At 37.6% G+C, this 14,109-nt stretch overlaps 1 protein-coding gene across 1 annotated transcript; it reads left to right on the top strand.

The window, feature by feature from the left end:
• Nucleotides 1-519: 519 nt before the first annotated feature.
• Nucleotides 520-12,929, top strand: rhoua (ras homolog family member Ua). Its single transcript, XM_057832854.1, has 4 exons — nucleotides 520-1,005; nucleotides 4,005-4,063; nucleotides 6,917-7,105; nucleotides 8,318-12,929. Exons 1-4 carry the CDS (start codon nucleotides 753-755, stop codon nucleotides 8,600-8,602), a joined length of 786 nt encoding a protein of 261 aa, XP_057688837.1. The 5' UTR covers nucleotides 520-752; the 3' UTR covers nucleotides 8,603-12,929.
• The last annotated feature ends 1,180 nt before the right edge of the window (nucleotides 12,930-14,109 follow it).

Raw genomic sequence — 14,109 nt, 5'->3', positions numbered from 1 at the left:
TTAAAGTCTTTTTAAAAATGTAAGTAATCTTAAAAAATTAAAAGTTATATACAATACTTGTATCCAGCTATAGGTACTTTTTTTGTTGTTGTTGTTGTTTTTTTGTTGTTTTTTTTTTGTTTTGTTTTGTTTTGTTTTGTTTTTTAGTATACCGCAATGATTTTGGCACATTATTTTTGAATCACCCTGTATATGTTTATGTATTTAACGATAGACGTCCAATTAATTTAAAATGGCCCCTAATGGTCATATTTCAGTGCCTCTTAGATTGGACGTCTAGCGCCGTCAATGGCAGCCAATGAGTTTAGAAATATTCCCCTGAGAAGGGTTAAAATGTCAAATTGTAACAAAACATAACTTTTTCCACGACGTATGATTATTTTGGGCTACAAAAGATGAAGTTTACAAAACAAAAGATTAAAAATATTGATCACAAGTCAACTGACAGAGAGAATAGTGTTACCTAATAAGTCTCTTTCTCTCTGCACACACATATGCACACACACGGTGATGTCACTGAAGGGGAGTTTATGTCTGTGGATAAGAGCGACACTTTCATTGAATCTCCTCTCTCGAATGGACGCCGACTTTTAAAGAAGCCACGATGTAGCCTAAAATGGACACGTTGACAATTCGCTTCCAGGAGTAGTTCAAGCTGTCCTCGCCTAGTCATGGAAAGTTAAACAAGCGCGGAAGATAGCAGGAAAATGGGCGAAGCGAAAAGTGGCACTGGGTCTTCCTAGGGCGGCTCCATGTCCCCCTCCTCCCCGAGCCAGATGCCTCCGAAGACAGCGCCCGTGTCTCCTGCTCCGCCCGTCCCGCCGAGGAGACTCCGGGGTCGGGATGGAGGTTCTGGCAGGACGCGTCGGGTCGGAGGAGCGGAGAGGCGAGTGAAGTGTGTCCTGGTGGGAGACGGAGCTGTGGGCAAAACTAGTCTGGTGGTCAGCTACACCACCAACGGATACCCCACCGAATATGTCCCCACTGCCTTTGACAACTTCTCGGGTATGTTGCCTCTTTGTCGGCTTGACCTTCTCCACAATAGTTATCAAAGATTTATTTTGTGGTGATAGTCTGAATTTCTATGCCTGAGTATGTATACTGTATAATTTTGAATTTTAACAGTAAGGCATTATTTTTAATCGGATACATTTGACTTCTTTGTCAGTGACTATTTTTTGAAAATTAAAAAGAAACGATACCCCATAAAGACCTGGCGTTCACATACTCAATATAAACATCACATTTCGGTCATGTAGGCTACAATATTAACATTTAGTTTATGGCGAAAAACACTCGGGTGACTTCAAGTTCCGCTCTGAGACCCCCAATTTGGCCAAATTTAAAAATTGTCCAATATGCATGTGTGATACATCATTGGAAAGCTTCAAATCTCAATTTTCTGGGGGAAGAAAAATTTTGACCAGGAGGGCTTTTTAAAAAAAGTTAAACCCCTAAACCCTAACTCGAGGTGAGAGCATGAGAGAGCATAATTAAATACACCATGATTTTAACAAGATAACTTACCTTGTTTCAATCCAAAAACTCAGTGTAGCATGTCACACCGAGTGTCAAAACACAGCTGTAAATGGCCACAACCGGACTTTTTGGGGATTTTTTGGGTGACACACGGTAATATAACAAGGATCGCAATGCAGAAATCGCAGACATCAAGGAGTGGTGGAGATTTTCTTTTTCAAATATTTACTCTTTTAAACTTTTTTTTTTCCAAGTTTTATTTGTTTGGATCGATTATCATCTAAAATATTGGGGGAAATGCGACAGTAACAAAAAAAAAATTACAATTAAGCGATAGCTATGAGGTAGATATCTGAGACCTATTTACAGACTTTTTTTTTTTTATTGTGACCTAATTTGTTTAAAAGTTTAAAATATGCTAGTGAATAATTTCATCAAGTGTTTTTGTTTGTTTGTTTTTTTAAACTAAATATTAGACATAAATTAATGATTCTAAGCTAAGAAGGATAGACATTACAAATAATAAATATAATTACTTACCTTCTTTTTATGGCTGGGTTGAAACAAAAGCGGTTACGCAGTGTCTGTAAACGGGGGTCTCCAGGGTAAAACGGACTAATTGAAAATAGGTCGGGGACTTAATGTGCGATGAAACTGCTATAGCAGCATATAGATATATTGTTCTATCAAACACAAGCGTTATTTTGGCTTAAAATACAGCAGTTTATTTTAAAGAGGGGTGCAAGAGCAGAAACCGCTTTTTCAACCTTGTCTGAGTTTCCCGCTGTATATATATTTTTTAAAACATATTTTTTAATGAATAAATAAATTCATACAGTAATAAAATGTTCGTAAAAATCCATCTACCATCTACCGCTAAAATATATTTCTTTATTTTATTATTATTATTATTTAATTTTACAGTATTTAAGTCTGCCATCTTGCCTGCCTTTGACATCGATGGGCGTCCAATAAGACTGGGAAGACCCTTCCCAATCAAAATGGATTGGACATCTCGCACCGTCAAGTGGCAGACAATAAATTAAAAAATGAGGGGCCAATAAAGGGTTTATATGCTTTCTTTGCAAATAGTATTCTGATTCATAGATATATATAGGTCAGGGGTGTCAAACTATCTTTGTCAGGCCACAAAGCAATTATGGTTGCCGATGTCTGCCAACTGGGGCTGGCACAACTAATCAAGAATTAATCAGCAAATTAATCAACAACTACTCTGATAGTCGATTAATTCTTGTTGTTGTTATTGAGACATCGTTGACCTAAAAATTGCACAAATATTCATTTTTGAGTCTCTCAATTGCAAATATTCTCTAAAGTAAATACTAGATTGTCTATATTTCAAACAAAGGAAAGGGAAAACAATTAACAGATTCTCTTTCTCTTCTACAAAATTAGAAAAAAACAACAACTAAATAGTCACTTCATATTTTTAACTTTTAAGTATTTATTTTTCATCTGCATTTTTTAACCCCTTCAGGCCTAAGCATGCTGCTGAAGGACTTGACACGTTCGTATGCTAAACCAATAAATACTACACTGAATTTAGTTGCTATTGCCACTTTTGGGAGATGATTGGATGAAACTTCACCCATCTTTGCTATTTTTGGCTCTTTGAAAATGGCGGACCAAACGCAACTGCAAAAAGGATAAGTAAAGTGCTCATTTCTCATTAAAAACACATTAACATTAAAAATAACCAATAAAAGCAAGAAATATCCCCGACCAAAAATTGCACTTTTGTTCTGGTGTTTGAGTAGAGTAAAAATCAGTGCATTTTTTTTTTTTTTTTTTTTTGTCCAGCAGAAGAAATGCAGGTCTGAAAGGTTAAATTTAAAACAAAAAGGGGGGGGAACGGAATATTGTTTTTCATTTTTTATATTAAAAAAAAATATATATATATATATATATTCTTTCCTGGGATTGGCTGGCGACCAGTTTAGAGTGTACACAGCTCCCTTCCCATAGTTATCTGGGATACGCTCCAGCACCCCTGTAAACCTCATGAGGATAAATTATACAAAAATCAGTGAAAAATATTCTTTTCATTTTAAATTTGAAAAAAGTTCTTCATTTATTTAAAACAAAAAGATCAACAAAGTTGAAAAAAGTAAATATTCTCTGATTTCTGTAGTCCCCGATCTTTCATTGAGTGATAGAAACTTTATGTAATTTTTATTTTAGAGAAAAAAGGTGAATTCGATGCACATGATTTACTTTCATGAGCCATATAAAATGACGGGGTGGGCCACATAAGGCCCCCGGGCTGGAGGTTTGACAACGGTGTACTGGGTGAAGAAAAATCACTTTTAACTGTCAGACAGTACAAACCTCATGACGTGGTTGTGAAACATTGTCCCAAATGGCTCTAATGTCAGTGTCTCACTGCCTTCATTTCACCCTCTGAATGTGAATATTTTGAAGGAGTTGTAGGAATACTGGTAGTCTTTGGCGTTTAATTCTGTGCAAAAATATCTGATTGTGTTTGTGTGGCTGTTTATGTGTAGCAGTGGTATCAGTGGATGGGCAGCCGGTCAAGCTTCAACTCTGTGACACAGCTGGGCAGGTAATAGATCTCAAAATACACACACATACACTTCCTGCAGCTTTATTTGTAATCAAGACAATGCCTCTGAAATTGACCGGAAGACCCCAATTCGTCTTTCCTTTGTTCCAAAGAGGCTCTAAATTCAAAGATTACATCTATTTTCCTGTTGTCTCCTAATTTTGCGAATGGCGAAATATTGCACATGCTTTGAACACTTTAAAGTTGTTTTTTTTATTTCGTTTTGCGTGAAGAAGAATCAAGGGTTGGTGTTTTCTCCGGAAACCAGCTGATGATGTGTGCATTTGCTAGGAAGTAATTCTCCGGTCTGGCATTTGCAGCTGTTTTCCTGACATCAAGTATCAAATAGCATCAGAGCACGCCAAGTACTCATTGTGCTTTGCTCAAAGAGGATATATGCTGATCTTAATCGTACTTCTTACAGTGTGATCCACTGTGAGGACTGATTGGACAAAATTAGAGGGGAAAATCTGATTTTAACCACGTATATGTCAATATTTTATACATGTTAGTAGTAAAACACTCAATTTATTTCCTAAAGTTCATAATAATCATCATATTCCTCATCCTGCATCTGTTGATGTGGCTTTATGTCCTTGTCAAAGCAAAAGTACTATGGCATTTACTGTGTATGGCTTGTCTCCCCGTACTGTATCAGGTGTGGTCCCGATCCAATACTCAATATTGGTATCGGAGCCCGATACGGCTATTTTTGGAGGATCGGATTTGGTCACAAGATCGGATCCAATCCCAAACATGTCCACTGTGTCGAACTACTTCTCTTTATTAACCAATAATGGGAAAACAGCATCATGTAATATATGTAAACAGAACATTTCTGGAGGAGGTATCAGCATGGCTTACTTGAGTTGTCATTTTCTGGCTGAATTATTTTTTTTTTGTATTATCTTTAATTGTCTAAAAATATAGGTATCAGATTCGGATATGTATCAGCAAAACATCACTGTATCACGGTAATATAATTACATATCTAAAATATGTTACTTTGAGATATCTGGGTTTAAAAAAATAAAAATTAAAAAAAAATTTAAACATTTCTTTAAACTTTTTTTTACTGAACAGGATTTTTATTTTTCAGAATATACTGTATTAGCGAATTGGAACATAAGTATAGTTTTAAGTTAAAATAAAATTTAAACATTACTGAAATATTCTAAATAAAATTAAAATAATTGCAGTCCTATAGGTGAGCCTAAACCCACAACCACAGCTCAACATTATTACTACCAGAACAAAAATAATTGAATTATTTTCCATAAAAAGCACGTGTGTATGACTCGTATCATGTTTACATTATACATACACACACTATGTAATTCTCAACAGACAGTTGCCAGAAAGAAAAAAAACACCACGTTTTACTAGTGCTAGACACACTCAACACTAGAGGCGCACGGAATTTCCGATTCTTAGATTAATCGCGATTCAACCGTGGAAGATTCGAGAACGATTCACAAACATCCAAATTCCGATTGTTGAATTATACCAGGTAAAGTAGAACTAAAACCCTGTCAGCGCGGTCTTCGGGACGCAATGAGGAACGGACCAAGAGTAAATATCATGTACAACTCATGCCGCTAGATAAAAAAAACAAAAATACCTGACTGCGGCCGACAGCTGCTTCAAACAATGCCCAGTTGCTAGTTGCTACAAACATACGGACACATACGGCTATAATAGATATCACATATATGTAGAACTAGATGGAAAATGACAGATGACGCCGGCATAAAAACATATAAAGAGAAGTAGATGAGAAATGACAGACTTGCCGTTTAGTAGTTGCCGCGTTGTAAACAGCTGCCATCTTAAAGCAGTAGACTTCTCTAGAAGGCTCTGTTGTAGCGAACCTAAATAACGTTTTATCTAAAATACACCTAAATCGGCAAAATCTTGACTTGAATCGATCTTTAAATGAAGAAACAGTTTTAAAACTTTGACATGTCGAAAGTAGACAAAAGGGAAATTATGGAATAATGATAGCAATTATAACAATTTTAACGGTTCATTCACAATTAAATTAAATTAATTGAATGTACAGTAGTTTAAAGCTGCTGATTCAGAATGGAGACTTTATGGGGACAGTATTTAATATACTGATTTTAACAGTTAACTTGATAATGAAATATTAGTTTGGTTTAGCCTGAGAGGATTTTTGAACAATTTTGGAACTAATGTACAACACATTAAAAGCCGGGGGAGGGGGGGGGGGGGGGGGTCCGTAATCGATTTATAATCGAATCGGAGCCTCTGAATCATAATCGTAATCGAATCGTTAGGTGTCCAAAGATTCCCACCTCTACTCAACACACTGGATTTAACTCTGGTAGCTGGTGGGAAATATTCCTGCGGTGTTTACTAACTTTTAATTTTGTAAAAATGCGAAATCATATTGGGGGTATTGCTTCCTCGGCAGCCACCCTCCGCAAACATGTTTTACATGTCAGTTGGCCCTCAGCCTCTAAGCCGCGGCCATCTGTAACTTTTCTGTAACCAAAGTATTCCCATACCAGCGATTTCGTTTTCTTTGATGGGGGGAAAAAGTTCAGGAATTTCACCTCCTCCAGCCATCGTGTAGCACAGCTGACTCACTGACACCGAGCAACAACCGATGGGGGAGGGTTAAGCCTTGCAGCTGCTAGGGAGGGATTTGTCCCTGCATTTTTGGGACATAAAAAATGAGCTCATACCGTAGGGACGGTATGAGAGAAAATTCCTGCGGTTTTGAAATCTTGACGCTTTCATACCACGGTATACCTATAAACCGGCACATGCCTATTAAAACTGTAATCCATCGCCTCTTATTGACTCTGTGTTGGTCCTTCTCTACAGGATGAGTTTGACAGGCTGCGTCCGCTCTGTTATACCAGCGCAGACGTCTTCCTGCTCTGCTTCAGCGTGGTCAACCCAGTGTCCTTCCAGAATGTCCCTGAGAAGTGGATCGCCGAGATACGAAGACATGCCCCTTTCGCACCGCTTGTCCTTGTTGGGACTCAGTGTGACCTCAGAGAAGATGTCAAGGTAGGGCCATTCCGTTAATTTCTTTCCATTTGGTGAAATTGGAAGCTTGTACTGAAAATTCCCACCTTTCCTATTTGCAGCTGACATGGATACATTACCTTTAAAACCTATTTACTACTAACTACTATTTTAAAAAGAAAAAAAAAGTAATATTGGTTTTATTATATGCCAAAATGCTAACAGCATGAAGAAGACTAAAAACCATTTCTAATCCCAACAGAAAATGTATTGGTTCATTCTAGGACTGCAGCTATCGATTATTTTAGTAGTTGACTAATCCATCAACTAGTTAGTTCAAATAATCAAGTAATCGAATTAGGAACAATAAATGCGTTGCAGAATAAATTTATAGGAGAGGCTTGCTAAGATTGTACTTTCAAAAGAGCATTAAATGCGAATACAAAATAAAATTCCCTGAGTGTTTCTTCAAACTATGCAGAATTGCACCTTCATTTAAAAATAAATCAAAATACCTAAACTAATCTTGTAAAGGCATAGAAAAATGTAATGAATGAGGATTTAAGTACAGCAAAAGAACAATTGGCTAACTTGCATAGCAAAATTCCGCGAGCTTCAATGCTATAAAATGCTGTTTTTTTACAATGCTCTGAACAAATAGTTCAAACAAATATTCCCACAAAAAAATGGCTAAATGTAGCTTTAAATGCCTAAAAAAACATTAGCTCAAACAAAAACGTACCTTATGTTTTTCTTAACAGGGAACAGCTAGATTCTACCATGTTAAATGAGTTATGTCATATTCACTGTTGCTGCTAGAGGGCAGTTTATCCACCCAAATCAATAAAACTAAATGCAAACACTTTCAAAATAAACCATTTCAACGCCACTCTAATTAAACGAATACTCGAAGCATCAAAATTTGACTCGAAGCTTTTTTCCTAATGGAATTACTCGAGTTAATCAATTAATCGTTGCAGCACTAGTTCATTCATTAAATACCTGTTGGGATTCTTCAGCAAATTCTGCTAAAGGTAATGAAACATTGAACAGTTGATCCAATCAAGTTTTATGATAAACATGATAGTGAAACTTTGGTTCATCCTGAAACGTGGAGAGCAGAGAGTACTAGTCTAAATACTACTGAATGACACAAAAGGATCTCTTAAGGGTTAAAGTCACTTTCCTGCCAGTCGATAAATAAATGTTTCGAATCTGCCCAAAAAGTTGTAACCATGTGTTTTTTTTCTCCAGATTTTGATAGACCTTGCTAAGTACAGAGAGAGACCCGTTGATCCAGCGGATGCTAGGGACTGTGCAGCTGAGATCGGAGCTGTGGCCTACGTGGAGTGCTCGTCGCTAACCCAGAAGAACCTGAAAGAAGTGTTCGACACAGCCATACTGGCCAGCCTGCAGAATCACAGCTCCCAGAAGCGCCCGAGAGGGAAACAGAAACGTCGAACAAAGCAAATGCAGACACCTGACAAGATGAAGAGTTTGTCCAAATCGTGGTGGAAAAGGTACTGCTGTGTGGCGTGAAGCGCTCCAGATTGCTATCCTGGAACACTTTGATACGATCCAGCACTCTATGGTCTCTTTCAACGGCGACGAAGTCAAACCTCCTCAGGAGTGTTGATGGAAACCAAAGTTTCATTTGTTTTATCACATGGGACATTTACGACCGAACCTCAGTCTCTTTCAACATGGACTGGAAAAACAAGAGGACACATGAGTCCTTGAACAAATCAGGCCATGGGTAAAGTGACTGCAATAAGAACCTTTGTTGGGATGTACTGGTCTTGACTTGCTGGAGCAGCAGACAAAGGTGGATGAGACTGATTTTAACAAGATGAGAAACGCTGAGAATCCTTTTCGTGGATTTAAATGTGAAGAGATTAAGTTCCTTTTGGACAATATTGTCAACACTTGAGTCGCACAGTTTTCTTACTTGGTGTTAAGAGTTCAAAACAGTTATTTGATTAGTCTGTCTTACACCGATGGTACTGAATGGAAGTACAGCAAGTAATGGAATCTGGAGAGCAAATGGGAACGGTTTAGAGTAAGGCTACGTTCACAGTGCAGGATGTGATAGTCAATTCAAAATTTTTGCTAATTCTGACTTTTTTGTGGAGCTAGCTGTTCATATTGGAAAAAAATCTAATGCAAGTTGTAAGTGGACAGAATGTGATGGAAATTGACACGCATGTGCATAAATGTAAATATAGTACCTTCAGCAGGGTCTCAGTCATCACGCTTTTGTGACAAATTCATGGATTTTGTGCTACAAGGGTCAACATATTCCTAAAATGTTATCTTATAGCAAATTATATTGACATGCGAAAGACGCCCATATTGGATTAGAAAAAAATCTGAATTGGACTACCAGAAATCGGAATTGACCTTCAGTATGAACGTAGCCTAAGATGCACACGTACTAAAGAGGACAAGAAGAAGCTAGTTGACCACCCATAGCAAAACTTTGCTACTCATCTGTTGCTTAATCTCATCTCGTGAGACGAATGTGATCCTCTCAAATTGATCTCATTCTCTGCTTATTTGTTTCTGAATTTGTGCTCTTAAGGGTACCCTTAGGAGCAAGTGATGAGTCAAAATCAGCAAAGTGAAGAGAAGAGAAATGTTCTTGATTGAAAATTTAGTTAAACTTGTATAGGACCTTTCAGGCAGTCAAAGCACTTTGATACTATATCCTCATCTACCTGCTGGTGACACGGCAACATGGGGTTCAGTGTCTTGCTCAAGGATACTCAGATGAATTCATCAGGAGGGAGAATTAAACTCACAACTTCTGGGTTGGGGAACGACTCTCTACCACTGAGCCACCCACGGGCTCAGATGCAGTGTACTCGATGTGACGCAAAACATCAATGGAAAGCAACTTCAGAAAGAGCGTGTAGCAGCGATTTTATTTTGCTTCATTTGATAATTTATATATTTCTTTGATACTTCAATAAAAACTTCCAAATCGCAGACATGTTGCCTGTGAGCCAGTAGTTTTAGCGAGACAGTGTCAGCCAGCCTGTTGCCTGTTTTGATTACGTCATCAAACAGGAGGACGAAGGTTCTTCACACCATTTTGTGGTAAACTTTCGGTCTTCGAAACCAAAAATCGATAATGCATTTGTAGCGGCTGATAGTTTTCGGCACCGAATTTTCGGTCAAATCTCTAATTTATACATTGAACAAGATGAACCAGATGTTATTTCATTATTTGACCGATTATATCATTTTCTCAGATTTTGGCACGACATGAATTAAGATGTGATTGGATATGTCAGAGCAGTTACTACTCTTTTGAGTATGAAAGAATCTTGAAAAGCCAAAGTGAGCAATTGCAAACTGGAAGGAGATCAAATTGAGAAATATTTGTGACTGGCACATTATAGGGTTGCTTGGCGAGATCAGTAAAAGAGGCAGCTTTGAGGCAAGTTTAAGAAATAAAATATTTTGCGATCATGAGATCGTGACTCCAAGTGAGGAGATAAAATTGAGATGCATTTGAGATCAACACAAGTACTCATAGTTGTCTCTTGGTGAGATCTTGGAGACAACTGTGTGACTTTGAAAAATCGTGCCAGTAGAACTATTCTCAAGACCTTCTCGTGTAACGCTCACTATGAGACTTACTTCTCATGAGACAATTTTGAGAAAACTGAGAAAACCACTCTGGCCTTGAGTATTGCTGATTCTCTTCTCAGAGATGTAAATGGGACATGAACAAGATCTCATCTTCAATTTTGCTTTGCTATGGGCAGGTCAGTTGGAAAAAGCCCAATATTAAGATGCTAAAAGTGGTCAGGCCGCCAGCTATGCTAGCTGAATCGAGTGTTAAAGAAGGTCGAGAACATATTCATCTAAGAAATTACAAAGTCTTATTCCAAAACAGGAACTTAGTGGTCTAGTTGCATGTATTCCTCGGATCTCCACACAATGGCATCTTGTGAAGCTACGTAAATCATGTCCTTTTTGACATGAGCTTCACCATGACTCTCATTTCACCCTTTAGACGTGCTTATCACATTATTTTTCAGTTGCCAATATGTATTTGGCAAGGTTTTTGTTTAGCTATTAGCTTCTGTCACACAATACAGACAAAAAGTATGCAAATATTTTACAGACAGGAATTGAACACAAGGACAAATATGCAGTTAGTTCCACTTAGCAACTAAAACAGCTTGCACTTTTCTGGAATATTTTTACAAGATGTCGGAGCGTGTCTCTGGGATTTGTAGGTCCATTCATCTAGCTGTGAGATCAGCAATGTTAGACTTGAGCAAGGTTAATCCAAACAAATGCTTGATATGGTCTGAATGCTGTTGAGTTTTGATTATACAATTAAAACAAAAAGGTTCTGGCAAAGTGTTAGGCCTGGAAATGTCCAAAAATCAAACACACTATTGTTGTACCCGAGTCAGGTCAAAAGCCAATAATTGTATCTTTTCTCCAAGGTCCATTTGTAAGAACAAGTCTTTGTGTTTAGTGTGTCAGCATGAGAAATGATAAGGGTGTGAGCAACTTTGTTGTATGGAATGATTTAAAAGTGCGTATTATTGACAACACATGTTAGAAGGAAAGCGTGGTGACCGCTCAATATGGTTTACGTGTCTCATCTGTAAAAAGTCAGATAATATATTTAGAGTAAATCAATTTGCATTTAATCCAGTGTGCCTACAAATCCAATATTTTAATCAACGAGAAGGCGTTTTATATAATCATGCACAATTTTGCCTAGTACGACATTTTTTAACACAAGCCAACCAGTTTGGTCACAAGCTGAAAATCAATATTAACAAAACCCAAGTTTCGATTTTAGTATCAAGCTGTGATTGTATCATTGGAATTGTTTGGTCATTCAGATGTTCCAGCTGCCAATGAATGGATCCTGTGTCCATCCTGATAGCAATACATTGTTTGTCGGTGGGGAGAGGGCGCACAATGAGGCCTGTCTTGCAGACTCGAAGGGTGACGGCACATGGAAGTAGGCCAAAGGTCGCACAGACCCTTATGTTGGTTTCCGTGTCAGCTTTTTCAAGTTTTACTCTGCTTGTGTTGATGATTAATAGAAAAGAGGAAAACGACCTGTAAAGTTATTTTGGCTCAATGATTTTTATTTTATTTTTTTTTACATTTAATCAACCCAGCAAACAAATCATTTCCTCTCAACCCACTTGTTTGCATGCATGAAAGTATGGCATTTTGACATCTTCAGTTATGGGTGTCAATTTGTCACTAAAATACCATTACGGCCGTTAACAAAGACAACTTTCCTATGAATGGCTTTCAGCTGTTTGTTCCACTTGAAGCATAAATTGTGTGATTGAGCTCTTTGTTTTTTTGTTTGTTTTTTAACCATATGGATTATGCCTCTTAGACTTGAACAGGATGTTCCTGTTTTGGCTTTGTTTTTGTTTTTTTGCATTGAGCTCATTAATTCATAAGCAGGCCACCTCAATAGATGCTCAATTACGGCTGAGACTTTTTAAAGCCCATCTGAGCTTATTGAGCTCCATGTACAGAATGTATATTTTCATTGTTCATTATATTATGGTATCAAATAAGACTTTTTGATGGGGTTGATAGCATTTTGTCTGGACTCCAATCAAAGAGAATGTTTGGTAAATGAATTTTTTTTATACTTTGTGAAATAAAAGATATTTGCTATCATACAAGGCTTACTTACTTCAGTGATTACTTAGCTCAATTCTCTTTTCCCTAATCACTAGTCAAAGGTAACTCGTTTCTTCATGTACAGTGATTCCCATTTTTCGCGGTTAATCGGGACCAAAACCCGCCGCGATATGTGAAAAACCGCGAAGTAGCGTCCCCACCGCCCCCCAAAAATATTTTTGGGGACAAAATATATATATATTTTTGTGTGTGTGTTCAATGTATTTATTCAGATTTAGCATTGGAAAGGGATACATATAAGCAGTGTTGTCAATAACAGCGTTAGAATATAACAGCATTACTAACGGCGTTATTTTTTTCAGTTGTGAGTCATCTAATTAATTACTTTTCTCATCTTGGCAAAGCCGTTACCGTTACTGAGGCGGGGAAAGCGTGCGTTACTATGTTGGTTGAATGACGCAAGTCATTCAAGTCTGAGAGAGATGGAATCACCGAGACGATAGAGCGGAGCAGGAGTGGGGAAGAGGCAAAGGAGTTGTGACGCCGTTACAAACGCGATGCTAGGTGGCTCCAATAATACCTGACTGTAGCCGATAGCCTACAAACTACGCCCACAGGATGCTACTGTAGATATCACATATATATAGAACGAGATGCAAATGACAGACACGGCGGCATTAGCAACACTAGATGCGTTAGTAAACAGCCACCATCTTAAAGCAGTAGACCTCTCAGGAAGGCTCTGTTGTAGAGAACCTTCCTAGCGAAGATACGGTAAGTAACTTTTTATCTAAAATGCTCCTAAATCGGCAAAGTCTTGACTTAAATCTGTCTTTAAATGATGAAACAGTTTTAAAACTTATACATGTCGAAAGTAGACAGAAGGGAACTAATGCAAGAATGGGAGCAATTTTGACAGCTTTATCGGTTGATTTACAACATTAAATGACTTCCACACATTGCAAAGGTTACTATCTAGTCATCGCAATATCCGCAATACACCTGTGTCTAGTTAAGTTTAGGGTAAAGTATTGGGCTAGGGCCAATTGTCCCAAAAACCCTTTAAACTTCGCATTGCGTGACCTGTTTTTTTTTTTTTTTTTTTTTTTTTTTTTTTGTGAAAAAAAGGAAAAGAAAATTATCACCAGTTACTTTGCCAAGTAACTAATTATTCTTACATTCAGATAACTGAGTTACTAGCGCAATTACTTTTTGGGAGAAGTAATTTGTAACTGTAATTAATTACTTTTTTAAAGTTTAACGGTTACGTTTAAGATTAACAACACTGCATATATGACATGTTTCTCCACTTTTTTCCCCAAAGTATAATTTAAAAAAAAACTTGTGAGTCCACTCAAATCCGCTAAAGCTGCTCACTTGCACACAATGAGCTGCCACAG

This window comes from Corythoichthys intestinalis, chromosome 1, assembly GCF_030265065.1.
Source record: "Corythoichthys intestinalis isolate RoL2023-P3 chromosome 1, ASM3026506v1, whole genome shotgun sequence".
Lineage (NCBI taxonomy): Eukaryota > Metazoa > Chordata > Actinopteri > Syngnathiformes > Syngnathidae > Corythoichthys > Corythoichthys intestinalis.
This window is presented reverse-complemented; position numbering and strand designations above follow the sequence as displayed.